This window comes from Anser anser (assembly GCF_964211835.1).
Source record: "Anser anser genome assembly, chromosome: 12".
In the NCBI taxonomy this organism is placed as follows: Eukaryota; Metazoa; Chordata; class Aves; order Anseriformes; family Anatidae; genus Anser; species Anser anser.
In genome coordinates, this window is record NC_139733.1 from 12,666,259 (window position 1) to 12,692,833 (window position 26,575).

Below are 26,575 nucleotides of genomic sequence, written 5' to 3' on the forward strand. Positions count from 1 at the left end.
GGCTCCAGCTCTGTTCTCTGTGGCACGACGTGGGCCGGGCACGGGGAGTCGTGCCCTGAGAAATGCCACCTCGTCTCCTTGCTGCTCCTTCTTTTGTGCCCCCGCGTGCTGAGGGTCAAACTTCTCCGTGAAGCCCTGGAGCAGCGGGCGGCTGCTTCTCCTTGTGTTTCCTGGGATAAAAGAGGCCCAAGTCCTGGCAGGACAGGGGCCGCAGGCAGGGTGCTGCCTTGGGCTGTGCCTGGGGCCAGCGGGAGGCCCCGGGGCAGGGAGGATAGGAGAGAGATCCCTGATACCGGTAATTGTGCTCCAGGTTGGAGGGGGAGCTTCAGCGCTCGCCACTGATTTCATCAGGGCTTGGCTCCAGCCAGGGGTAAGGTCTGAAGTGATTGCACTGCGGGGAGGGGACAGACCCAGCAAATTGCTCCCGATGGCTGCGAGCAGAGCAGGAAGGAGTTAAACGCAGCCCTGCTGCAGATGATTGCATATGTAGTGCAGCTCCCAACTCGGTAACACCACCAGCCTTTTCTTATTGTTGCAAGGCTTTTCCCAGGCAGACGAACCTAAAAATACACCCAACGTATTGTGAGACCGACTCTCCTGTGGCCTGCGGGCTTTTCTCTCCTCCGCAGCATCTCCCCTCGCTCCCTTTCGCTAATTACTGGCAGCTCGGGCGGGTGAAGATGGAGCCGGTTCCCTCAGTCCGAAAGCAGCAAGCGACTTGGAGCAAGCACAGAAAAACCCATCAGGTCCCGTCTCTCCTGCCCTCCCGGGGTTCATGCAGGAGGGTTTTCCCTCCCGTCGGGTTTCTCTCCCAGCCTCTGTTTCGCAGCACTCCTGCGGGGCTGTGGGCAGCCTGGAGGGCCGCTTCTCCCTGAGGAAGAGGATGCTCGATGCAGCACGAGCTGCGATGGGGGCTGCAGGGGATGCTCAGCACCAGCCCTGCTGCTGCAGGGGATGCTCTGTGGCCAGCTCCGGACCACGGCCCCGTTAATTTCCGTGGGGGCTGCCGCTTTGTAGCAGGGCTGCCTGTGCCGAGTCAGCACCAGGCAGCGCGCTGGCCTCGCTCCCCGAGCGAGCAGAGCTGGTCCTTAGTGCTCTGTCCGGCCTTTGCCTTTTAAGGTTTGTTTTACCCATCCCAGCACTCCTGTTTTGTGCTATCAAAAGTGAGGTCTGTTTTCCCAAAGCCGCTTCTCCCGCCCCAAACCCAGGTTTCCGGCTGTGCCGCGGGCTGGGAAGCCCGCAGCTCCGGGGGGAGAGCAGCACGGCCCCTCTCCGTCCCCGTAGGAGCGAGCAAGCGGGACATGAGTGTTTGTGGGCAGGGCAGCAGCTCCCTGATGAGTGTACGGCTCCTTCGGGGTGGGTGGGTGTGAGCACGAGGCTGCGGGTGGTGCAGCCGGGTCCCGTGTGAGCAGCACCTAAAGCCACACCGGCCTCTTGGCCGCTGCTGAGGCGAGGCTGTTACCAAATTTCCTTTCCGGCGTGGGATGAAAGGGGCCGGGGTGGATTTAGCGGGTGCGCAGTTGCTTTGTCAGCTTTGTTTCTGACGGCAGGTTTCCTGCTACGTGCGTGTGAGAGAGGAGAAGCCCCACGTGCATGCACGAGCTGCCGGCTGCTGCGGGGAGCTCCGTGCTTGGGGCGCCGTGGCAGGTGCGCGTTTGGTCCCCGTTCTGCTGCTCTCCCCGGTGCAGGCGTGCACGGGCCCATGCTGCAGCACATTTTTTTTTAGCTCAGCCCAGACACTGGCTCGGTTTTGGGTTGTCTGCTTGGGGTTTCCACCATTTGGGACCATGGTGGCTGTGTTTGCAGTGTGGGTCTTGCTTCCTACTGTGATCCCCAAGTCCTCCTGGGGCAAGATGCTGTTGGGAACGTAGAAAAGAAGAAAGCGAACTAACCTCTCCTGTATTTCTCTTATTTTTTTAATTTTAACCACTGCTGATTGCTTTAAGCAGGTCTTACTGTACAAAACCCCTGCTGGTGTCAGGGCACTAGGACGAGAAGTTGCTGCAGACGTATATTTAGGAGCAGAAGTCTCCGAGGAGCTCTGCAGACTGTCATCTGTCTGCTCGCAGCTCGCCCCAGCTCTCCCTTGCTTTGCTCTCGTTCCAGCTCCCGAGGAACCGTTCCCTAAATTAATTTGGGAATCTCCTGTTGGGCTTTCTAGCCCTGATTTGTCACAGCAGCCTGACCTCTGGCTCTCGTACCCGCTCCCGAAAATAGAAGCAATGAATAATTAGAAATGTGCTGAGAAAACGACTTCCCCGTCCCGCTCGCCTGTCCCCGCGGAGCAGCGCAGGGGTTCGGTGTTCCCACGCCACCTCCGCTGCCTGTCCCCACTCCTCTTCCTCCCGGCGGCGTGCTGCTGGCGTGTAAGTCGGGTTTCATTTAGGTGGTAATCTCAGAGCCCATGGCGTTGTTCCTCTCCCCGTGCCGGTGCAGACAGAGCAGCGGTCATGCTGGGGTTTGTGTTTGGTTTGGGGCACACGCGCCTCCTGTCGCCGTCAGCTCCTGTCCTTCTACTGCTGCGGTGTTGCACTGGGGCTGCCAGCTCTGTAATGGGGTGCAGAGGGTCTCAGCTGGTCTGGACGGGGCTGGATGAATTGCAGATATCGTTGCTGGAAGCAGGGGGGCTGTTTGGGAGTTGCAGGGGGTGTTTGGAGCTGCACCCTGCTGCTGGGGTGAGTGCGGTTGCGCGGTGCCCCCAGGAGGTCCCCTTGTTTGGAGGAGAAAGTAAAACCCAGGCTGTGTGTCCTGGGCTTCGGGACAAAGGGGACAGTGTGGGGACACCCACGTCAAGCGCCCAGGAAGCCAGCGCCGCTGTTACTCCTCCTACCCCATCCGCACCGTGAGGAGAGCTGCCGGGCCCTGCGGCAAGGACAAAACCCGCGCTGTTTGCGCAGGGCACGGCGCAGGGTGCTGGGCCTGGGTGCTGGGCACTGCCAGCTGGGCGAGGGAGGCCCCCGGTGGGCAGGAACCTTCCCCTGGCAGCCCGCAGCCCGGGAGGAAACCGAGCCGCTCGCCGCCGCCGCCGCCTGCCCCAACCAGCAGCAATGTGCCGGCGGCGTGGCCGCATCCTGCGCCGCGGTGCGGTTAGGGGGTGGCGAGCGCCGCTCCGCTGTGCTTGTGTTTGTGGTCTTACTGATAAGGCCCTAAAACGAAGGTGCTGGGCGGGGGGGGCTGCCTGTCACCGCTCCCCAGGAGGGACGGCTCTGTCCCAGCACGCTGTGCCCTGGGGTGTGGGTGCGCGCTCCCTGCCGGGAGCCTCTTGCCCTGACAAAGCACCGCAGGGCTGTGAGCTTTGGACCACGTGAGTCACTTCCAGGGCTGGTGGCTCCGCGTTTCGGTTCACTCCACGCCCGCAGAGCTGGCTCGGCCTCCGAGGTGATCACACGCCGTTGCCCAAACCTCCCTCGAGGCTATAGCCTCGGAGGCTGCTGCGTGGCGAGGAGGAAGGCGCTGGGAGCGCTGCAGGAACGGAGAGCTTTTGGAGCTGGAGAGCTTTCGGAGCTGGAACGGAGAGCTTTTGGAGCTGGGCACGTCCACAAAGGGGATTTGGAAGCGGTGCAGGGACCTGCCCGGGGGCACGGAGGAGCCAGCAGAGCGGTCGCTGCCAGCCCCTGCCGCTATCGCGTGCGCTGCCGCTGGCGTGGTGCCGGCTGCCCTCCGATGACACAGGTCCTGGCACCGCGGGCCACGTTTCCTACCTGCGCCACTCCCTGCCGGGCATCCTGCTGTCGTGCTGGGCCCCGAGCGGGTTATCCCCACGCGAGCTGAGTCAGAGACGGGCAATAAGGAGGGGGAGGCTTTCCTCCGCCCGCTTTTGGAGCGTCTTATCTGCGAGGCTGGGCTGGGAAACAAAGGGCTGAGCTCACTTCCCGGCCGGGGACCTTCGCAGCGAGGTGTCCGGGCTGCTTGCTGCGGGGGGGGGGGGGCGGGCTTTGCACCATCACCAGATGAAGCAGGGAGCTGAGGCTGCACGGAGCACGTGGGGAGATGCAGAGCTCTCCAGGCTCCCCGCAGCTCCCTGCTGCCTGATGGCAGCCCCACGTTTCGGAGCCCGCTGCCTCTCCGTGCTGTGCCTGCTCGCTCCCCCCAGCTTCCCCTGCCCGTGGCCCTCCTGGGCTTTGTCAGGCAGGCAGGTGGCAGGGCCGGCAGGCAGCGTGCCAGGGCTCCCCGCGCTCTCAGCTCCTTTAAAAGGCGATTTTGAGATCCTCCTCTGGGTAGCGGCTCGGGCTGTGCCTCCTGCACCCCGTCCGGGCGATGCAGGAGCCCTGTGCCGGGAGGACGCAGCCCGCCTGGGCTCGAGTCCCAGCTCCCCTCCGCAGGCTCGGTCACACGCTGCTTGGGTAGTAAATTGGTGCCATTTGTGTCCGTCTTCATTCACAAAAGCCGTGCTTTTTCCTCTGCCTCTCCCCACCCCATTTGCCTCGCCTCTATAAAAGCAGCGTCCTCTCGGTGAGCAGCGTGCCGGCATCCAGTTAAACTGGGGGTGAGGTGGGATGGGGCTGGAAATACCTCGCTCGGCCAGGCACCGGGACACCCCCAGCCTGACAGTGGGGCCGTTTTCCCTTTGTGCTCACGAGCTGGGAGCAAGCCCTGATTTTTTTGACGTGCCGCGATGGAACGGTGCGGGGCTGCACGCCGGCACGCTGGTGGCTCGTTAGCAGCCGGTCCCCGATGGATGCTTCGGTGGGCTTAAAAGCAGGTCGGGGCCAGCTACGCCCCGCCGGGCCATTTGTATGCGGGAGGTGTGCTGGAGCGCATCGCCAGGCCGCTGCCTGCCGGGGACACGTCGCTCTGCTCTGCTCTGCTCTGCTCTGCCGCAGGCGTGCGGCCACCGCTCTTCCCGAGGGGGCTCGGCGAGGGGAGGCAGGGCCTGGCCCCTCTCCGGGGGGCTTTGGGGCTCCCCGGGTGGCAAGGCTTGTGATGGGGGCCAGGCTGGGGAGACGAAGCACGTGGCCGCTCGTGGGGAGGGGTTTGTGGCGTGGGGAGGTTGTCGGCATCCTGAGGGTCCTGGCGCTGGGGGTCCCTGCTGGTTTTCCTCTGGGACTGGGGGTGGTGGGGGCATTTTGTTACGCTGCCTGCTAGGAGGGTGTGAAACAGCAAAACCTTATGGGGTGGGGTGGAGCAGGCTCGATACCGCTGCAGGAAAGCCTCCTAACCCCGCTCTTCTTCTTTTCCCCTCTAGGGCTGACCAGACCGGCGGTGCCCGTGATGCCCTGAACGCCGAGCGCGGAGGAAGCAGAGGAGACTGTGTCCCGTTAGCTCCTCTTCCTTCCCTCACCCCCTTCGTTTGGGTTTGTTTCTATTTATTTTGCGGCCGGGCTTGGGGGCATGGCCTCGGCTGGCCGTGGCGCTGCCGCCATGCGGCTCCCTTGGCTCAAGCCCCGCTCGCCCCTCCACGTTTGGACCCTGCTGCTCTTGGGGAGCACCTGGCTACCGCTGGCGGAAGGCAGCCCCAAGCCTCCCTTTAGGACTTTCCCGGTTTCAGACTGGAGCTTGACGCACCTGGTGGTCCACAACAAGACCGGGGAGGTGTACGTGGGGGCCGTCAATCGGATCTACAAGCTCTCCAACAACCTCACGCTCCTGCGGACGCACGTGACGGGGCCGGTGGAGGACAACGAGAAGTGTTACCCCCCGCCCAGCGTCCAGTCCTGCCCCCACGGCCTGGTCACCACCAACAACGTGAACAAACTGCTGCTGGTGGACTACTCGGGGAACCGGCTCATCGCCTGCGGCAGCGCCTCGCAGGGGATCTGCCAGTTCCTGCGGCTGGACGACCTCTTCAAGCTGGGCGAGCCCCACCACCGCAAGGAGCACTACCTCTCCAGCGTCAACGAGTCCGGGACCATGTCCGGGGTCATCATCGAGGTGGTGAACGGGCAGAACAAGCTCTTCATCGGGACGCCCATCGACGGCAAGTCGGAGTACTTCCCCACGCTCTCCAGCCGCAAGCTGATGGCCAACGAGGAGAACGCGGAGATGTTCGGCTTCGTCTACCAGGACGAGTTTGTCTCTTCCCAGCTTAAGATCCCCTCAGACACGCTCTCCAAGTTCCCCACCTTCGACATCTACTACATCTACAGCTTCAGCAGCGAGCAGTTCGTTTACTACCTGACCCTGCAGCTGGACACCCAGCTCACCTCGCCCGACTCCACCGGGGAGCAGTTTTTCACCTCCAAGATCGTCCGCCTCTGCGTGGACGACCCCAAGTTCTACTCCTACGTGGAGTTCCCCATCGGCTGCGTGCAGGACGGCATCGAGTACCGCCTGATCCAGGACGCTTACCTCACCAAGCCTGGCAAGGCCCTGGCCAAGTACCTGGGCATCTCGGAGCAGGAGGATATCCTCTTCACTATCTTCTCCCAGGGCCAGAAAAACAGGGTGAAGCCTCCCAAGGAGTCTGTGCTCTGCCTCTTCACGTTGAAGAAGATCAAGGATAAGATCAAGGAGCGTATCCAGTCGTGCTACAGAGGGGAAGGGAAGCTCTCGCTGCCCTGGCTCTTGAACAAGGAGCTGGGCTGCATCAACTCGGTGAGTCCGCGCTCGTCTCTCGGCGGGCCGGGCGGTTTTTGGCTGCTGGCCGTTCCCTGGGCCCCGTCCCGGTTACCTGACCTGCCTCGTGTGCTCCCGGGGGGAGGCCCCGCGCTCGCTCGGGGGCCTGGCACGGCTGGGGCCGAGCGCTCGGCTCGCTCGGTCGCATTCCTCGTGGAGACTGCGGCTTTGGTGTGGGAAGGCTGTCTGGGCTGGGGCTGAATCAGTGTCTGCCGATAGCTGCTGGCCCCGAGCTGAGGCTGCGCGCTGGCACGGGTTGTCGGCTCTCCCGCGGGGTGCAGGGCTAAAGGGGAGCTGGTTTCGAGGGGCAGGATGCTTGTTTCTCGGAGGGACAGGGGGTGTCTGCCGCGTCTCTGCTGGGGGGACCCTTGCAGGTGGCACGTGTGAGCTGGGGGGGCTTGGCAGAGGTGCTGGGGCAGGAGGCGTGGGGAAAGGGGGCAGACAGGTCGGTGGTCCCAGGCGCTGGTCCCATGCTCAGCTTGGCAGGACCAAGGCCTCCCCATGGCGTGCAGGCAGGAGGAGAGGGGATCCAAGAGAGCCTGGCTGCTTTTTTTCCTGCTCCCGCAGTACCAGGGCCTGGCTGTGCTTGTTCCAGGCTGCGGGGAGCCACCAGCCTCCCAGTTCAGCTGCCTTGTTCCCGTTGCTGCTCAGGAGAGCCAGCTCCCTGCCCCCTTGGGGTCCCTTAGGGGGGTTTGGTCCCCTCCTGCTTGCCACCTCCCTGGTCCCTGGGCATGCTGTTTGGTGGCGTGCCCCCTGAGCAAGCAGGGTGCAGGTGCTGGATTTATTTTATACAGGCGAGAGGAGGCAGGAGGGGAGGGCATGGGCATAGACCCCGTTGTGTCCTGGGTTTTGGGGTCAGCCCTGCTGCCGGGGCTGCCCGCGGAGCAGCCCTGCCTTCCCTCCCCGCCGCTCCGGAGGAGACAGCTAACAGCTGCCTGACAAAGTAAAGGGTTTGCTGTCAAGAGCGCTGGGCTCGCAAATCAGATTTTGGCTTTGAACTAATTCGATTTTGGTGGAAAATGATGAAATCGTTACACTGCTGCCTGGTGGGTCGCACAGCTGCTGGCTCAGGCGGAGGAGATGCCGGCTGCTTCCTCCCCGTGCGCTCCCGGCTCCTCTCCCCCCGTGTCTGGGGAGGGGGCTCTGCCCGGAGTTTCCCCCATGTGCTCCATTCGAGGCTGGGCAGGATGTGTCCCCAGGGGGCTGTATTTTCCCTGCTGCGAGGAACAAGGCTGCTTGTGGCACCGCTGGGTGCTCAGGGGCTTCTCCGTGCAGCTGAGCTGCAAAACGTGGTTCGTTGCAGGGAAACCGGGAAACATGGTTTTTGCATCCCAGCAGGGAAACGTGGTGGGATGGGGAGGGAAATGCTGGCTTGGCATCTGGTGCTGTGCCACGGGGACAGGGAGGTTTTGGCCGCGGTGCAGGGGGCGAGGTGTGGTTACACATGCGGTGATTGTGGTTTTTCCAACTTCACACCATGGTCGCTTAGCCATAGGAATGTCCTGGCCATGGAGGATTTGGGATCTAGCTGAAACGTTCCCCTTTTCGGGGCATCGTTCCCCCTTTGTTACCATTCCTCTTGAGCGCTAGAAGTAACCCCAACCCTGGTGGTGGCAGGAGGGGCGTGCTGGGCGCTGGCAGCTGCCTCCTGGGGGCTCAGTGCCCCCAAAGAAGAGCAGAGCAGGGCTGTGCGGTGCTGGTCTCGCTCTGCACCGTGCCGGATAGCGCCGAGGTAGTGGTGCTCCTCTCCTGGAGCCGGCGTCTTCCGTCCCCGTCCCGCTCCGCCTGCCAAGCGCGGCACGGCTGGATGCGGCGCCGAGCCCCTCGCCGCGCTGGGAGCCAGCCAAATGGGGTCCTGCGGAGCGTGTAACCTCGTCCTGGCGGCGAGCTCCGTGCCCCTCGTAAACGGCAGCCACCGCCGGGGTGGGTCGCGGCAGCTGACGGATCTCCCAGGGATGGATGCTGGCCAGAAAATGAAGGGCATGTTGATTTTTTTCTTAAGGGAGGCAGAATGAAATTGCCGAGTCAGGAGTCGCTCGGGATTTACGCCTGGTCTGTACGGAGAGCGTCCCAGGAGCTCTCCTGCTCCTGGTCAGGATTTACGGCTTGAAGCCTCCTGGAAAGGGGGAAGTCCGGCCCTTGTTGCTGTAGCACATCAGTGGGATTTCGTGGTGCTGGCGAGCCCGCGTCCCCGAGGAGCGCTCTGCAGGAAGGCAGGGCTGGGGCAGAGCTGTGCCCACGGCGTGGGCATCGCCGTCCGGAGCTCAGCTGTGAGGGCGAAACGAAAATCGGGGCGAGGAGCCCTGCCGACCTGCTCCGGGCTGCTGCTTCCTCCGGCCCCCGAGCTTTGGGGTGCTCGTCCCCGGGGTGCTTCCCCGGCAGGTGGGTGAATGGCGGGGTGTGGGAGGACAAGGGGTGCGTGTGCTGCCATTAACTGCCCAATTACCGGCCAATTAATAACGCTGAGCGGCACGAGCCTCGCCTCTGCTCCCTCATTGCTTCCCTAAGCGGGCCTGAAGGGAGGCGATGAGACAAGGCGCGACACGGAGACGGGCGGCTCCTGGCCGGCTCTGTCTGCGACCCGTCCTGCCTCTTTTGGGTGGGTTTCTGGGGAAAATGGGAGCTTTGTGCCCCGGCTCTGTGCCAGAGGAGAGGAGGAGGCTGCCTCACTGTGGAGCAGGGTCCTGGGGGGGGGTGGCCGTGGTGGTGCCGGGGGTGCCCCAGCCCTCGCAGCGCCCGCTCGGCCCGACCTCTGCCGCCGCGGTGCCTGCCTGCGCTTCCCTAACGAGGCAGCTTGCTGTTAATGAGCTAATTGTCGGCGTAATTATTTATCGAGGTGGTGTCGGCATCTCGGTGGCGGGCGGGTGCTCCTTGCGGCCCTGGAGTGCAGCTGTATTTGTCGTTTCCCAGAGAGTTTGTTGAGACAAAGCAGAGAGGAGTAAACACCATCAACATTTATCCTCTTGCATATTCAGCAGCTGATGAGGTTGGGGAAGCTGCAAATTGGAGTGCGGAGGGAACGGGAGCTGCCTCGGCTGCCGGGGCTCAAATACCTTTGTCGGTCGTGCTTGGGGTCGTGTCGGCCCCTCTGCTGCTGCTCGCCGGGCTCCGGCTTGCTCGAGGCTGTCGGGGCCGAGGGGTGCTTTCCTCGGGGTTGCAGCTGGCTGCATGCCTCCTCCGAGGTAGGGGCATTTGGGTGTCCGTGCCGGGGGGATGCAGCCACCCAGGCTCCCCGGGGAGGTTTGTGGCCGGTTCAAGGCAGGAGGAGGCAGCACGAGGTCTGACATTGGTCCTCAAAGTCAGCCCCGCGTTGCTGGGAAGAGAACTTGCTCGGATCTGCTCTTCTGAAACGTGCACCTGGCAGTGCAGGAGGGTCCCGAGTGAGGCCGATGGGCCGGAGAGCTGCAGATTCCCCTTCCCGCGTCCTTCCAGACCGAAGAAAGAACACGGCGCCCCTCGTTCCCGATTTTGGGAATCTCCTCTGCCTGGCTGCACCCAGAGCTCGCCCAGTTTAGGGAAGGCTGAGCAGGGGCCAGGCGCGGAAGGCTGTCGGTCTGCGGTCACATCCCAGCTCAGGCACCCCGCAAAAACAGAAGTTAAAGAACTGAGGCAGCAAAACCGCATCTCCGCACCGCTTCGGGGGCTGGGCGTGACCGGCTGGAGCCGTTCCAGTTTCTCAGATGAAGGAGGGCTGGCACGGTGCTGGTGGCACCGCAGCCGGGAGCGGCACCGCCGGCTTTGGGTTGGTGGGGCGAGCACAAGGGGGTGACTGCGTGTCCATGTCCTTGCTCAACAGCCCGGTGGCTTTTCCATGAGGGTTTCGGATGCCCTGGGCTGTGCTGGCCTCCAGTTTTGGGGCCGTGGTCGTCCCTCTTCGGGGTGGAAATGGCGGGGCTGTTGTTTGCAGCTGGAGCCGCTCGGTGTGGGAGCGCGGCGTTTCCCCGTACATTACGTGCACACGCTATATGGATCTAAAACCCCCTGGGGACTGGCACGCATTTGGAGGCGGTTGCTTGCCAAAAACCTCTCCCCTTTGAATTCCGAGTTACATAAGGAGCCTCTTGGAGCAGAAAATCCCGTGCCTCTCCAGGCCTCGGGGTGCCCGGCCTCCCTCCCAACCCTCACCGCGCGCACCAGGGCTCAGCTGCGTGCGCCGAGGTGATGGTGGTGGCACTGGGGATGGGGAGGGCAGGGTCCTGTGCTGGCACCCGGGGCTGAATGCAGTGGCTGGGCTGCTCGGGCAGGGATTATTTTGCTGGCTCCAGATTCCTGACGCTTTCCACAACCTCCTCCCCAAACCACATCCCAGAGCGAGGCGTCTCGCTGCCAAGGGGAGACGGGAAATCGTCACCTCCTCGGCTCCATCCTCCCGTGGGGTGGGAGGTCGGCGTGATCCCTTCTTGCCCCTGGTGCTCACCAGAGCTCACCTCCCCTCTTTCCTTCCCGCAGCCGCTGCAGATCGACGACAATTTCTGCGGCCAGGATTTTAACCAGCCGCTGGGCGGGACCGTCACCATCGAGGGGACGCCGCTGTTCGTGGACAAGGAGGACGGGATGACCTCGGTGGCTGCCTACGACTACAGGGGACAGACCGTCGTCTTCGCGGGCACGCGGAGCGGGAAGATCAAAAAGGTAGGGACGGTGCTGGCGGGGACGGTGCCGTGCTGCTGGGGGCGTTTCCGTGCCTCCCCCGGTGTGACTTGGTGTGGTGTGGGGAGTGTGCGTCCCTGTTGCCGTTCTCTGCCGAAGAAATGCACAAAACCTCCGTGTCGGAGGGCTGTAACATAAAGGGATTGAGTGTTTGACTGCTGGCGGGTCAGAGTCCGCCCTGTTGTGTCTCAGGGCTGCCGGTTTGCCCCGTAGCTGTGATGGGGCGGGCTCTGCCTCTCCGTGTCCGTGTTGCTTTGTCTTTGACCTGGAAAGGGCCAGAGAGGTGGGTGCTGGTGTCTTGGTGCTGGTGCTGCTGTTGAGGGAAGCTCCAGTTGGGTTGGCAGCGCTGCCTTGCGTGAAGTGGGCGGGATGGAGCCTCCCTGCTCCTCTTGGCTCCTTGTGGGATCGGAGTTTCCTCATCTGTTGCCTTCACATCCTGGATCTGGCCGAAATGAAAAAAGTAGGGTCCGAAGCTGGAGCTCGTGCCAGGCGATGCTGTCCTCCGAGGGGACGATGAGCTGTGCTCCAGCTGCCCCGGTGGGGATTTGGGGTTTCTGCGTCCCGTTCGGGTGCTGCCTCGCGCCTCCTCTCCCGTTGGGTTGATGGCGAGGTGCCCTGGCACACAGGGCTGGCCGCGTTGCTCGGGGGGTGGTGGGTCCTGTGCCCGCAGCGTGGCCGTGTCGGGTTGTGCCTGTGGCGTAGGGGTTAGGCTGTGGCACGGCCAGGAGGAAGCCGCTCTGAGATGCGCCCGCGGGGGCTGCGGGGTGCCCCAGGTGGCCCTGAGCCACCTCCCCGCGCGGGGGCAGCCTTCCCCTCCCGTACCCCAGCCCCGCACAGAAGGCTGCTTGCTGGTGGCAATTAGCAGAGAGCCGTGTGTGCGTTTCTCTGGCTGCATCTCCACAGGGCACGGATTTCCTGTTATCATAACATCGTGCCTATAATTACAGCCGTACATGCCCCGGATAAACACAGCTTGCGCTGACTGCATCCTCGGCCAGGCAGCGGCACGGCGCTGCTCCCGGCAAGGGGCAGGGAGCACGGGGCTTGGCCGGGGGGCCCGGCACATCCCTCTGCCTGCCGGGACCCCCCAGCACCCCTCTGGGGCTCAGCGCCCCGCGTTTTCTCCGCTTCTCCTCCTCCATGCTGTCTAAACCCAAACACTGGTTTGAAATCAGAAAATTTAGGGTTAGGAGCGCATTCGGGGACGTGGGCAGCGTGCGTCGAGGCAGGGATCGGGGTGCTGGCGCTGCTCTCCGTGCCCCACGTCCCCTGCCTGGCTGCTTCGCCTGCCTCTCCTCCTCCCCGGCGCCAGGCTGAGCAGGGGGAGCTGACGAGGCAGCTCGTCCTCCCTGCCCCACCAGCTCGTCCTCCCTGCCCCATCGATCGATCGGGGCCGAGGGACGGGTGTCGCGTTGCTGGCGGCTCCTCCTGCCGCTGGGCTCCCACCGGGGGGGGGTTAAACAGCCTGTGCCAGCGTGAAGGATGGGGATGGAGGAAGGAGCGTGTGGGAGGAGGGCTCACGAAGCCACAGGGACAGCGTTACGGCTCCCGTCCCTTATTTATCCAGAGGGGACGGCAGTTGCATTTTACGTGGAAGATTTGTTGTTTTTTTTCCCTTTCTTCGTTTTTTTTTTTTTTTTCCCCAGCTCTTCTCAGTTTTTCCCTGGTCTTGGCACCTTCAGAGCCACGTGCAGGTGGCCGCTGAGGGTGTGGGGGCAGGCTGAGCTCCGGGTGCGAGGTCGAGGCTGAGGCCGGGGCTTGGAGCCCAGGTGTGGTTTGCGCAGCTTCGTCTTCTGCAGCGCCTCCTCGGGCTGTTCGTGCTGGTTTGTCCCCATCACCAGCGCGTCCCAGTGCCCAGCGGCCCCAGGGAGCCGGGGGGGCCCGCTGACCCTGCGGGGCGTGAGGGAAGGGAGCAGGGGCTCGATGGGGAATGGCGAGGCAGGTCCCAGCACAGGGCTCCAGGCGGGTTTTGGGGGCTCCCCCCTTCCAGCTGCCCTGCGAGGATCTGGGTGCCCTGCGGAGCAAGGGGCTGCGCTGGGCGGGGGTGCCTGGGGACCCCATTTCGGGGGAGCCGTCCCCCGCTGTGCCCTTGGGGCGCTCAGCCCCAGCGTCCTGCCGCAGGGCTGCCTCGGCAGCCACCTGATCCCGCTGTCTGCGGGGCCGGAGGGAGGGGAGGGCTGGCAGCGTGTCCCCGGCCAGGGGACAGGTCCCCTGCGAGCCCGTGCTGCTGCCCCTCGGGCTGCAGCTTGAGGATTTGGTCAGACCCTACAATAACGCTGCGGGATCCCGTGGCCGCTGGCGTCTCCGTGCGAGCCCGGGGAGCCGCAGCAGGGCACAGCCGGGTGCTGAGTGCTCCAGGAGCCCTGCGGTGGGTGCTGGTCAGGCGGGGGGGGCCCGATTGCACCGTCTGGGTCGGGGTAAGGTCAGGGCAGAGTCCCGGCTGCGTCTGGATTTTCCTTGGATGGCAGCTCCCGTGCCCAGCATTTGTCCAGGCTGCTGCGTGCGGACAGAGCCTGCCTTTGTCCCCCGAAAAAGCCACGCGAGCCCGCCCGCCCCGCGGCCCTGCTGGCAGCAGGCGCGGCGGGGAGGCTGCCGGGCAGCACCTGCTGTGCCCCGCAGCTGTCCCCTGTCCCCTCCGTCCCCCCTGTCCCCTCTGTGGGTGCTGGGGACTGATACAGATGGCATCCGGGGAGGGGACGCCGTCGTTCCAGGGGGGAAAATGACATCGGGGCGCCGTCGGAGCGAAGGCAGGCGGTTGTCTTTGGCCGGCCCCCAGCTCCCTCGTGCTCGCCGCCTGCTGCCGGCGGTCATGGGGCTGTGGGACGGGGTTTGGGGATTTCTGCCCCGCCACGGGGTGAGTAAGGCGGGGGTGACTCTGGCCGTGCTGCCGGCCCCGGGCGTGAGCCACGTCTGCGTGCCGTCTGCGGGCACGTCGGGGACCTGCCCTTGCGCCCCGTGGGGAAGTGCCCCGGGGGCTGCGGGCACGCTGCTGCGGGGACTTCCAGGGGAAACCTGTGCAGGGCTGGCTCCTGCTGCCTGGCTGACACCGGGGAGGGGAGGCGCCAGCGCTCGCTGCAGCCTCTTTGCTGGGCTGAGCCATGCCCGGGCTGCCCTTCCCGGGGAGGAGAGCAAAAAGCTGCCGTACGAGCGCAAATAGGGGTACTCGGAGGGTCGTGGGGTGCAACAGGGAGTTGCATCCTCCAGGTGCAGGTGGGGAAGTGGCGTGAGGGTGGGTGATGCTGAAGCGCACACAGGGAGCAGCTGGGAGCAGAGGACTGGGCGTCCCGGGGGCTGTAGGGCCAGGTCCGTGCGCCTTTGTTAGCTCACCATCCGCTCCTCCTTTTGCCAGCCAGGCACCGCCTTAGGGCCACCACGAGCTCTGGTGCAGCCCTCGTGGGCTGACCCGGTTTCGGGTGCCCCCAGGTTATTTCTTGGGTGGTGGGACTTGGAGCAGCCTCGTGGGGAGGTGGCTCGGGAAGGGTCTCGGTGGCTGGGGAGGGGCTGGGTGTGCCTGCGGCCCCCGGGTGCCCCTTGCAGCCGGCTGAGTCCTCGTTTTCGGGGGCTGTCTCTGCAGCCCTGGCTGCCCCGTTTGCCCCCGTAATCCCTTCAGCTCCTTCCCTGTCCCCAAAGCAGATGGCCTTGGGCGCGAACGCATCGGGGCGCGTCCCTGCCGGGAATCCGCTCCCCCCTGCGGCTCGCGCTCTCCGCCGCTTGTTTATCCTCTCCCACGGAAGGCCCAGCTGAGCCGGCCCCTTGTTTGGTTTCCTTGGCTTCCCCGCTCTGAGGATGGTAATAATAATAATAAAGAATAAAACAAACTCCCCGCGCTAAGTGGGCCAGCCCTGGCCGTGCACGAGCACGCGGACCTCGCTGCTCCTCCTGGGGAGGATCGGGGGCTCCCGTGCAGAGGGAAGGTGAATTCCCAGCCCCTGCTCCCTCGGGGCTGTGCGACCCAAAAACGGGGCTGTGGGGCTGGGGCTGAGCCCCGTGCAGGGGCTGCGTGCAGCAGGAGGAGGCCGCTGGCGGGGGCTTTGCAGGAATTTCCCCGTTGCCTGCTGGCCCTGGGCTGGGAACTCACTGGGAACTTGTGTCTCGCCTCCTTGCTGCCTGGGGCAGCACCGGTGCTTTCTGTGCTGCTTCATTTCCTTCCGAGGAACGATTTTTTTTCCCCCTCTCGGTGTTCTAAAAGCCAAATCTCTTCCCCTCGTAAAAAGCCCCCTGCTTTCTTCCTCTCCCCCTTCCCCCAGCTGTGCCGTGAGTCAGGAGTTATCCCCTGCGGGCCGGCAGGGAGCGGGGGCTCCGCTGGGCACGTGCTGGGTGTTGGGGCGGGGGGCGGCTCTGCTGCCTGCAGATATAGGGCCGGGGGCTGCCGGAGAGGAGGGGTGTGGGTCTGGGGGGGTAGAACGGCTCCTGCAGGGGGGCTGTGCCCGGCTGCTCACCCACCGCTTGGCTGCTGGCTTTGGAGAGCGCCTAGTGACCTTGATTTGTCTCTTCTGAGCTCTCGCAGGTCCCTGGCAGGGCGGGTGGGTGCCTGGAAAGGGCCGCGTCCCCCTCGGAGCCGCACCCCGCTGCGGGCAGGTCTGGGCTGACGGCTGGGGCAGAGCATTGGGGTATCCGTGCTCTGCTCTCAGGGCAGATGTGCGCACGGGGGGAGCTTCTCCCGGCCTCCAGGAGTCCAGCTGGGGGCGCGGAGACCTCGCCGCTGGCTTTTTGGGGAGGCTTCGCAGCCCTGCGTGGGGCTGGCGTCCTCCTCCCGGCGCTCCCCAGCACGGTTCAGGGGTGTTGCTGTTTGTACGTGAAAGCAAAACTCGCCAAAACTGGCTTTCCAACCCACAAATCCACGCCTCAGCCTCTCGGGTACGGGCTGGCATCACCCTGCGGAGGTCGGGCTCCACGTGAGCCCGCGAGGGGGAGGCACGAGGCTCCCGGCCCCCCCCCGGCCACGCGGCTCCTTCCACGCCGCCTCCGCTTAGCGCTAAGGCAGCTTTAAGCAGCTCCGGCTGAAAAGGGGCCCATTGTGTCTGCCCGAAATCCGGCTCCCGGGGTGCAGGGAGGGCTCGGACCCCTCGTGACCCCCCCCTGTCCCCCCCCCCGGTCCTTGCACGGAGCTGGCCCCTTGCAGGGGAGGAGGTGCCCTCACCCCGCTCCCGGGGGCAGCTTTGGTGCTCGTGGCCACATTCGGGGACGGTGCCGTGGGGCCGTGTGTGTTCAGCAGCCTGGGGCGGATCCTGCAGCATCTCTGCCACAGCCCGCCTGCCTCCCCCCGCACCATACTGTGGGGCAGCCCTCTGTAGGGGCACAGGGCGTTGTGGGGGTGCTATGGGGCAGGACCCCCCCAGCCCACAGGCCCGGCTGGATGGGCGAGCGCGATGGAGCCGGGGAAGGCAGCTGGCGGCACCGCACAAGGGCCTTTTGTTCCTGCTGCCTCGTCCCTCTGCGTCCCCGTCCCATCCCACGGGGACCCCGCTCCCCCTGCCCACCACGTATGGGGCTCCCCGGGGGATTCGGCCCCGTTCCCCTGCAGGGAGGCGGGCGCCCGGGAGCCTGCGTCCGCATCCTCCCCGGTCAGGGGCGATCAGTTCTTAGCACGACAAGGTGCCCAGCGGCTGCCAAGGCGAATCCATCAAATACCTCTTGGTGCTCCCAGCCCCCCTCGAGAGCTCTCGCCGTTAAGTGCCGGCTGCTTTAATTGAGGTGGAGGCGGCCACGCTGCCCTGGTAAGTGGATGGGGAGAGGGGAGAGGGGGCACAGAGCCCCCCCCCGTGCCCCCCGCTCGTGGCGGGCAGTGCGCGGCGTCGCCCCGGCAAGCTCAGGAGGAAGGGGCCCCGCTGGCTTTTTGTCGAGCTCCGAACAGGATGTCTCATTGTTGGAGGAAACAATTAGAAATTCATCGTGAACCCACGGCCTCTGGGACTGGCCGGGGGGGGGGGGGGGGGGGGGGGGGCTGCTGCCGGCTCCGTCCTCGGGTGACTCTGGGGAGGGACGCGCTGCGTTCGGGCTCCCCGCCTCGCGCAGGATGGGGCTGAGCCCCCGCTGCCCTCCGCGCTGTGGCTCTTCCAGCCCCTGCAGCTCCCAGCCCGGCTGCCCCAGGCTCTTCACCTCCATAACTCTTTTTATTTATTTTTTTTTCCCCCCCATCTGCTCCGCAGTCAGCACAAAGCCGGCAGGTGAGGAGCCGGGCTCGCTGCCAGGCGGGGACGTGGCCGCCAGGCTCAGCCCTTACCCGCGCGACGCGCTGACTCTGCGCCTCTCCCGGCTCCCCGCAGCCCCGTCCATCGGCCGGCGGGGGCATCGCCCTGGGCGCCCTCCCCAAGGTGACTTTGGGAGCCTCCGGGATGTGACCGTCTCCGGAGTGTGTCCATCTCCAGCATTTTTTTGGTGCTTTGTGCGTTTCCCTTCGCTCAGGACCCTGCCCGTGGCACAGGGACGTGAGGCTTGGGGATGGAGCTGCAGACGTGCACCGTGAGGGGCGAGCGGACGGGCTTCGTCTGGCTGTGAAGCCCGAGGCTGCTCAGCACCCCTGTGCGTCCCCCTGCCTGTGGCCGGGCACCCTGACCCGGGGGCCGTGCAGTCACAGCCCCTCGCCGCAGAGAGCGGGGCAGGGCAGGGTGGAAACCGCCCCGCTGGGATGGAAATGAGCCGGGAGGCCCCGGCGCTGTGGAGGCCCTCCTGTTGGAGCCATTGTGCCTATTCACGGGCTGGAAAGCCGGCTAATTTTGGCTTTTCAGGTGGGAGAATAGCCCCGGCCTCCCACCAAAGGCAGCGGAGAAAAGGGAGGGCACAGGGCAGCGCTGGCATCCCACCTGCCTCCCTGCAGCCCCAGCAGCCCGGATTAGCAGTGCCTGAGGGGTTTCTCCTGGCCTGGTGGCCCCAGGGTGGCCTCGCGTTTCTCCTTTCTCCTTCCAAGGTGCTTCCAAGCTGGGCACGTCCCTGAGCTCCCACCCCATGGCGCTGGGGCTGGGACCGGAGAGGCAGAGAGGACCCCACGGAGCGAAGCTGGGTAATCAGAGAGTGTTTTAATTTTGCTGCTCTTGGCGCTCTCAAGGGCAGCGGCCGCTGGTTGCTCCGCGTACGGCACCGGGGGGTCCCGAGAAACCTAAAGGCAGCAGGGAGCTGGTGCTGGGGCAGCCTCTTCCCCGTGGTGATCCCCACCAGAGTGAAAAGAGCCACAGCAGGCTGAAAAAACCCGTGGGTTTTTTATTAGCTCCCACCGTAATGATGTATTTTGGATCGCTCTCCTACGTTGGTAAAATTACCAGACCTTGAACAAAGGGAAGGAAAAAAAAAAAAACCACACACCAGTCTCTCTGACCTTGGAGCTGTTGGTTCACTCGTCTTCATTTCATCCCCTCAGCTGGGGGTGCGGGGCAGTTTTGGGTGCTATTTATAGGCCGCTGGGCTTGACGCTTTTCTTCACGAAGCGAAAGGTGGTCACCTTTGTTTCTGATACTGCAGAGAGGAGCTGCTCAAGGGAAAAGGAAGAATAAAGGAGAAATTTTTGCGGGTTCCCCATCGTGGCAAGGCTTTGCAGTCTGGAAAGCCCCAGCCCCGCGTGCAGATTTCCTCGGGTGAACGTGAGAGGGGTGGGTGCTGCGCGGAGGGGCGCGACATGGCGCTCTGCAGAGCTGGGCACCACCGTCAGAGCCCGTACTGGATCCAGAGTGGTGAGGCTTTCCACGTCTGGCATGCTCGGCTGTGGGAGAAATACTGGGTTACCCTCATTCTTCCCCTCTCCGTCCTCCTGGGAAACAGGGGCTGCGTTCACCCCGCTGCCGGAGCCAGGAGTGCCATCACCTGCCCGCGCCCGCATCCCCCTCCTCCGGCCTCGTTTGTAATTGACAGACTCGTTGAAACAACAAATGTTGCCGTAATTTAATTTTCAGACAAACAATAGTCCGGGGACAATGTTAAATTCATGAAACTGGCTTAATGTGATGAAATTTAATGAAGCAATTTGTGTGCTATCCTGGGCGCCGGCGCTGTGCAGGCCCCTGGCTCCGCGCGGCTTCCCCCTGCTCTGCCGGCACCTCCGAGCATCCCCCGTGGCCGTGGGGGAGCGAGTGTGCCGGGACGGCTTCTTTTGGGGTATCGGGGATGTCCTGAGCGGTCCCTCTTTGGGGTGTGAGCCAGGGGAAGGGGGATCCAGTCGGTGCCATGCGGAGAGGGGAGAGGCCCTGGCTGTGCCTCCTGGGGCGTTCACCGTGGGGCTGGTAACTTCTGGTGCAATGCTTCACAGGGAGAGCACGTTTTGGTTTTGGGATGGCAAAAGTGGTTTGTGAAGCGACCCAAGGAGGCGGTTTGGAGGTCGGAGAGCCCCGCTGCTTGCTCCGGAGGTGGGCTGGATTTGTGCCACCTCGCCGGAGCCCCTCGGCGCAAAAAGCCTCGGAGGCTTTGACCCTGCTCGTGTTTTTGGGGGAACCGGGGGTGTGTTGGCTCCAAAATCCTCCTTGTGGGTCCTCCCAGCAGCAGCCCCGCTGCCACCTGAGCTCCCCCAAACTCGTGTCATGCGTGATGCTCTTCCCAAACAGGCCCTGAAGCTGAATTTGCACTGAAGGATGCTGCCAAATCCTTCCGAGGGTGGATTTTGTTCTCAGCAGGGGCACTCGCAGGCAAGCTTGCGGTTGGCAAAGCCCCTCGCAGTCCCGGGGGCTGCGGCTGCAGCAGGTCTTGTGCTGGGGGGCATGGCCTCCTTGGGGCTGGCTCAGTGCCTGGCTTCTCCTTGGCCTTCTGGTTTCCATCGGTGGCCGAAAACCTTCTAAAATCTTCTAGAATCCAGGCCCGTGTCTCAGCCCAGCAGCGTTTCCCTGCTCCTTGGGGTCAGTGTGCTGGGGTCTGGCTGGGCTCGCCACCTGGCCTCTCAGGGATGGTGCTGCATGCAGTGGTGTTTCTTGAGAAATAAGCAAAGACCTTAAAAAAAAAACAAATAAAACACCACAAACCCCCAAAACAAACAAAGCCGCACCTCGTCTGCGTGGCCTGTGCCAGCTACAGGGCTGTGGGGGTGATTTCCACCCGGCTCCTTGGATGGGAACTTCCCAAATTGAATTCTCTGTTTATTTCCCCAGGGTTTCTCCGTGTTACTCTCCCTCTCTTTCTGGTATGTTTATGAGCCTCAAGGGATCTGTTTTTACGCTCGACGTTTAAAATTAAAGACGTGTTTCTCTTCTAGCAGGTGAGATAAACACTCCATGTCTTAGCTGAGGGTTTCCTTCCTGCCTCTCCTTCCCCCTCTTAAATCTGAAAACGCGAGGGCTGCGAGCGAGTAACCTGGGGAGCGAGCTGCCTGGGCTGGGAGAGCTGCATCGCCGGGCTCTCTGGTGTGGGATCTTTGGCTTCTTGGTCCTTCTGGTTTTAAAAGAGGGCAAAAATTGCTGCCTTGGGTGCAGGGACGGAGGGAATCGAGGCAAGCACCGAGGGAAGCGCGCTTGGCCAAACTTGGGAAGAAAAATGTGGCTTGTCTGGGTGACGGAGAGCACGTGTGGGATGGTAACAGGGCTCGTCCGGTGCAGGAGGGCTCACTGAGGTGCAGGAACTCGGCTCCGTGTCAGACGCAGCGTTTCTGACCAGGATTTACCAGGAGAGAGAGACAACCCACGTCCCTGGGCACTTCATGGAGCTGCCGCCGCGCTCAGGGTGCCTGGAGCACATCCCCCCGCACCTTGTCCTCTCTTCGGTCCCTGGATCCAGAGGTAGGGAGCATCGGTGTCCCACCAGCTCAGACGAGAGGTGGTGAGCCATGGAGGGGCTTCTCCGCCCCCCCTTCCAACGCAGTGCATCACCAAAATCCCATGCGTCGTTGCTCGGTGGCTCAGCTCCCTTTCCTTCTCCGCTGTTGTCCTTTTGAACCTTTCTGCCTGACATCTGCTCGCGCAGGCTGTTGAAACAAGACCTCTGCTCCATTTTGGAAATGGAAGTGATTAAAAAGCCTGCAGAGAGCTCTGCTCTGACACCGTATCCGCCCAGGTGCCGTTTGGTGCCTGCCTCCCGGGGACGGGAGCAGCTCCGCTCCTCCCCGCTCAGCTGCTCCTCGCGCCAGTCCCACGCACGCCGCGAGCCGAGCTGAAAGCATCAAAAATGGGTTTTTCCAGATGAGATTTGGTCCGTTCGTTGTAAAGTCAGTGCTGTGGGTATGGGGTGCCTGGGGATCAGGTTTTGGGTGCCAGTCCAAACGTCGCCTCCCATGTCCCCACCAGCACTGTGGCGAGCGGTGGCTCTTGCAGGACAAAGCTGTCAAGGCAAAAATGTTGTTCCTGACCCCCTCTCCTCCCTCTTTCTCTTTATGTTTGTGAGCAGGGAGAAGCAGAGCAAGAGAGGGAACGTTTTTTTCCTGGTCTGTGGGTTTCTGGAGATGTTTTTCATCAAGATGATGATAGTTGCATAGAGGCAGTTAATTGGGGGAAAAGCTGATGGCAATAAATGTCAAGAATGTTTTGGGGATGGTTTGGATGGAATACATTTTTAAAGCCTCCCAGCAAAAAAAAATTGAAACCTTGGCCTATTTTGAGCCTTGCCAAGAGAAGAAACTTGAAAACTTGAGTTTTCACACGTGCGTGTGTGTGTGTGTGAGGGGTGTTTCAGTGCCTTTTCCCCCCCTCGGCCCATGCGAGTTAACCAAAAGCATGTGTTCTGCGGTGCGCGGCGGGGGCTGCGGAGCCGCGCAGGGGGCAGGCACACGAGTCCTGCAGGTCCTCGAGTTTTGGCAGAGCGATTTTTGGCGGAGCTCAGCTCCGTGCTGCCTGTCTCCGAGCGGGGCCGGGGTCAGCTCGCTCCTCTGGGTTTCTCCTCCCCGCGGCCTGCGGCTGGCGATGCCCGCAGCCGAAAGGCGGAGCGCGGCGTAAGGGTGTGTGGAGAGCTTTGATATCCACGGGCAGAAGGGGATACAGGAAAGAATTAATGCTTAAAGGTGATGGCAGCACCTCGGCTGCCTCTGACCTGTGCCGTGGCTGTGGTTCATGGCACGTGAGCTGCTCGCAGCCTGGCTGGGTCGTGGGCTCGACGGAGGGGGCAGGAGCAAGAGGAGGCTTGGGGAGGTTTGGCATGAAAAATGGTGATTTCTGGGAGAAAGGAACCACCCTAGGATTTCCTGGGGAGGATTTCTATCTCTGAAACTTGCCCGGGACGTTGCGGCAGTGTGAATCCATCTGGGAGCTGCGCTTACCCCCCCCCCGTGAAGCCCAGCCCTCTTGTTTTCTGCCCCCCAGGCGCTGCGGTACCTCCAGCCCCAGCTGCAGCAATCGGCGCTGGCGTGTTTTTCATAAAGGCTCTTAATCACGGGCAGGATGTTTCTGTTTATTCAAGAAACGAAATCACACAAACAACCCGCCCCCAATTTGGCTTTCGCGGAGCATCAGCTGCTTGACCCGGGCTCTGGGGCAGAGCCGGAGAAAATCCTCCCCTGGCCTCCCGCAGCCCGGCCGGGAGCGCTGGCCGCCGGGAGCACGCCTCCGTGCCGCGGCCGTGCCCTGGAGAGGTGCCCGGCACCGGGGTGCTTCCTGCTCGTGATCAGTCGAGGGCCTGCAGCCAGGGCTGGCCGGTCCCTGGGGTTTGTGTTTGGCCCCCGTCAGCATCCCCCAGGAGGCTCGGGGACCTGGGCGCGGGCTGGTCCCCGTGAGCCGTGCCGACCCCAAGTCTTGGCCCCGTGCGAGCGGCGGTGCCGGCTCCGCTAACGAGAGCGTGATCGTTTTTTTGGCTGAGCTGGCTCCTGGCGAGGGCCGGAGGTGAGCTGGAGCCTGCTGGTTCATTCCTGGGCGCCGAGGCTGTGCGTCCTCGCGTTTGGGATCCCGAACAACAGCACCCCGGGGCGCTTGCCGTGCTCTGGTACCGTGACGTTGGCTTTTGCTTCGGGCCCCGTCCTTTGGGGCGTTACGTGGAAGGAGCGCAGGAATGTGTCGGAGCGGACCGAAACCCAAACCTGACTTTTCTCCTGCCTGTTGCGCGCCTCGGTCCCGGCGCTGTCGTTTCCATGGCAAAGCAGCGGGCCCGAAACCCAGCGAGAGCGGAGCCCACGCCGTGCCCCTCCGTGTTCGGAGGAGCGGAGTCCTCGGAGACGATGAGAATAATTAAACGAGCCGTTAACGAGAGCGGGGGGGGGGGGGGAAATCAGCGGAGGAGCCGGAGAAGGGTCGGGGAGGGGGCGCGGGGAAGCGGGGCTGGTTTTTTTGGCAGGGAGCAGGTCACGTTGGCAGCCCGCTCGCCTCGCCTCCGCCGCGTTGTGAAGTTTTGGAGGTTGCTTGAAAAGTGTCTGGGGAGCGGTGGCGAGCCAAGCGGGCCGCGGGCCAGCTCTCAGCTAAACATGTTGTTGTGTAAAATTGCAGTCAATTAATTTAAGACCTGCCAATTCCAACTGCAGAGCGCTAGGAGGTTCTGTCAAGTCTTCAATGGGATGAAAAGGGGAGAGGGGGGATTCGTTTTCAGCGCTTGGAAGGGCAAAGAGCGATCCCCTGCCCGAGCGCTCCAAAATGCCACCTCTCTCTGCGACTTTGGGTTTTGGAAAACTCGCTGCCACCACCGTTAAAGGTCCTTCTGGTGCCTGCTGAGACCACGGGGACGGCCCCGAGGGGAGCGAGGAGGCGGTGGAGACCCCGCGGTGCCCGGTGCTGGGACCCCAGCGTGTTTGCGGGGCCCTTTATTAGGGCCGACTCGTTTCCTGGGCTTTGGGCAGCGTGCGGTTGCATGTGCATCTCTGAGCTGTTCTTTCCCCTCCCTTGTTGTTTTAGCGTTTTACAGCGCAGTGAAATCCCTGAAAAAGCGCGGCCCTGTGACCGCAGTCACGGGACCAGCGGGGCGAGCGGTCGGCTGCCGCGAGCAGCCCGGGGAAAGGCCGCCTGTGCTCGGGACTGCTGCCTCCGGCCCTTGGCTTGGTGCTCTCCTCGTGCTCCCCCGCTTTGTTTTTCCATCTCCACAAACCCTGCAGCTCGCGTGTACGTGGCTGTGTGTCTGTCCGTCCTCCTGCTGTCTCGGCCCTTGCTGGCACAGCTCCGTGCACCCAGGGCACCTTCTCTTGCTCTGATTCCCCACCAAAGGGTGCAGAGCCCAGGCTCCTCAACCCCAGGGGTCGCTTTGCCCTCCGAAACAGACCTGTCCGTGACCCGGGCTGTGTCCTGGCACTGTGCTTTTCTGCACAAGGGCTCTGCTCCAGCTCCAGCATGCGAGAGGAGCAGCTCAGCGTCCCCATGGGACTGCGAGCTCGTGCTCCTCGGTGCTGCCAGCAGTGGGCCCGGGGATGTGTGTCTGCAGAGGTGGGCTCAGGGCCCAGCTTTTCGCCAGCTTTTGCCATTGCTTGCTCTGTGGTTTAAAAGCATGTAAAAGCACCCAGCAGCCGAGAAAGCCCATGGGGCCGGTGGGGACCACTGGCCCTTGTGCTGGGGTGAGTGCCAAGCTGGCACCTTCAGCTCCGGGCCGGGCTGGCTGCTTGCTCTGTGCCACGGCACCTTCCTGGTCAGACCCTGGCTGCTGTAACCCGTCACGGCACGGCAGCGTGGCTCTGAAATGGTCTGGAGGGGTCGGGTGCAGCCCCGCTGTGTCCTGTCGCTGCTGTCTCCGCGCCCAGGAAGGGCTCGAGGGCAGCTGGAGGTGGGTTTTCCTTCGGAGCAACGAGCGGCACGCTCTTTGGGACTGACTTTTTGGGGTATTTTGGGGAGTTGTTTTTGCCTGATCCCGGACTCCACAAATCAGAGGTTCTGAAAGGGCCAGGATTGGCCCTTCAGGAGCAATAACAGAAGAATTACTGCATTGCATGGGCGTCTTTATGTGTTTTTTAAACCGTGCCTCCTAATTATAAATAATGGCTGTGATATGCGATATGATTATGATGAATGGTGATTCCGTATTCCGTGCGCATTAGCGGCTTTAACCTTGCCGAGGTAATTATGTCTCATTTCAAATTCTGATACTATTTATTTGAGGTAGGGGACTGGGAATTTAATTTCTACAGCTTTGTCTTTTAGTATTATTATTATTTGAAAAAGATACCTTTGCAAAATTGTTTTTTAATAATTCCCTCCAGCGGCGGCACAAGTTCATTAATATTTGAGGGGCCTGCGCGGAGCGGGTCTGGGGATGCTGCGGGAGGCAGAAGGGGTGTGGGGAGCTGTGTGTGACCCGCCAGCCACGGGGCCGTGTCCCTGCACACCCCCTTCTGCCCAAAGCCCTGCAGGATGTGGGTGCCCGTGTGGACCCGTGAGGCTCCCCTGACCCGTGCTGGGAGCTGTGTCTGGCTCCCAGGGCCCCCCCCCCAGGTTTTGGGGTCCGGGCAGGGCCCAGCCCTCATCCCGCCCCGTCCCTCCGACGGCACGTTTAATTAAAAATCAAATCAACCCAAAGATTGCGATGCACGTGATTCTTAATCAGTTTGAAGTCTCGGTGAGAATAAAGTAATTACGCTACTCGTTTGGTTACAGTAATTAAAACTTTAATTAACATCATTTCCCACCCCTTGGCCTCCCTCTCCAGTGCGGATACTCAGGCGTGCGCACCCTCGGGCCAGGCGAGGGTTGCTGCCAGGGCCCCATCTCGGCGGAAGGCACGCTTTTACGCAGGGATCGCTCATCCCATCACCGTCCCTGCTCCCCCCCTGCCCTCCTTGAAGCACCCCAGAGGCGCTGAAGCCCCCTGCCCACCGTGGGTCACCGCTCCGTGAGCCCTTTCCACGGAGAACCCACTCCGTGGGCACGTTTGGGTGCCCGTCTCTGTGGACAGGCGGGAGGCGTGGGCACGGTGCGGGCTGCGGGTGGTGGCAGCGGGTAAGAGGGGCAGAGCACATTGCCACCAGCCCTTAGGGGCACCGAGGGCCGACAGCGCTCGGCGTTGGCACGTCTCTCGCCGGTGCCGAGCTGTCAGGTGCCAAGCTGCGCTCCTGGCGCCTCGATGCAGGCGGCTCCTTGGACATCGCGCCGGCGAGCTGCAGTGAGTGGCAGCCTCCGCTTGAGATCCCCTGGCAGCCGTCGCGGCTTCGGGGAGGACGGGGAGAGGGTGGCAGGTGGTCCTCAAAGCTGTGCCGAGAATTTCACGGAGCGAGCGCACAAAGCGGCCCCAGCTGCGCGCCCGGCCCTCCTGCGTGCCGGAGGCTTGGCGAGGGGCTGCCCAGGCTCCTCCTGCAGCCCCTCGGCATCGTACAGGCGGGCAGGAGCCCAGCGTGTGCCTGTCCGTGGCGGTCACCTCCTGCCTGGCCCCGCTTCCCCGCGAGCCCCAAGAAGAAGGGAGCAGCGGAGAGAAGGGTTCCGCATCCACACGAGCGCTGCGGAGAGAAAATCTGCGCTGCGTAAAACCTGAGCTTTTTAAACATCTCGAGCAGTATCCTTAGGGAAAGCAATCTCTATATTTAAATCTGCTCAATCTCTCCTTCAAAATTGCTCCTATGCTCAGGCTGAAG

General features: G+C 63.1%; 1 protein-coding gene across 5 annotated transcripts in view; it reads left to right on the top strand.

Annotated features, from left to right (window-relative positions):
• PLXNA1 (plexin A1) overlaps positions 1–26,575 on the top strand; it is a 108,628-nt gene that overhangs the window by 7,399 nt on the left and 74,654 nt on the right. For all 5 annotated transcript variants that reach the window (XM_083795399.1, XM_083795403.1, XM_083795401.1 and 2 more), the window contains exons 2-3: positions 5,186–6,534; positions 11,005–11,187. In XM_083795399.1, the coding sequence (XP_083651525.1) occupies positions 5,332–6,534; positions 11,005–11,187 (1,386 nt within the window). In that variant the 5' untranslated portion in view covers positions 5,186–5,331. The remainder of the gene's footprint in view (positions 1–5,185; positions 6,535–11,004; positions 11,188–26,575) is intronic.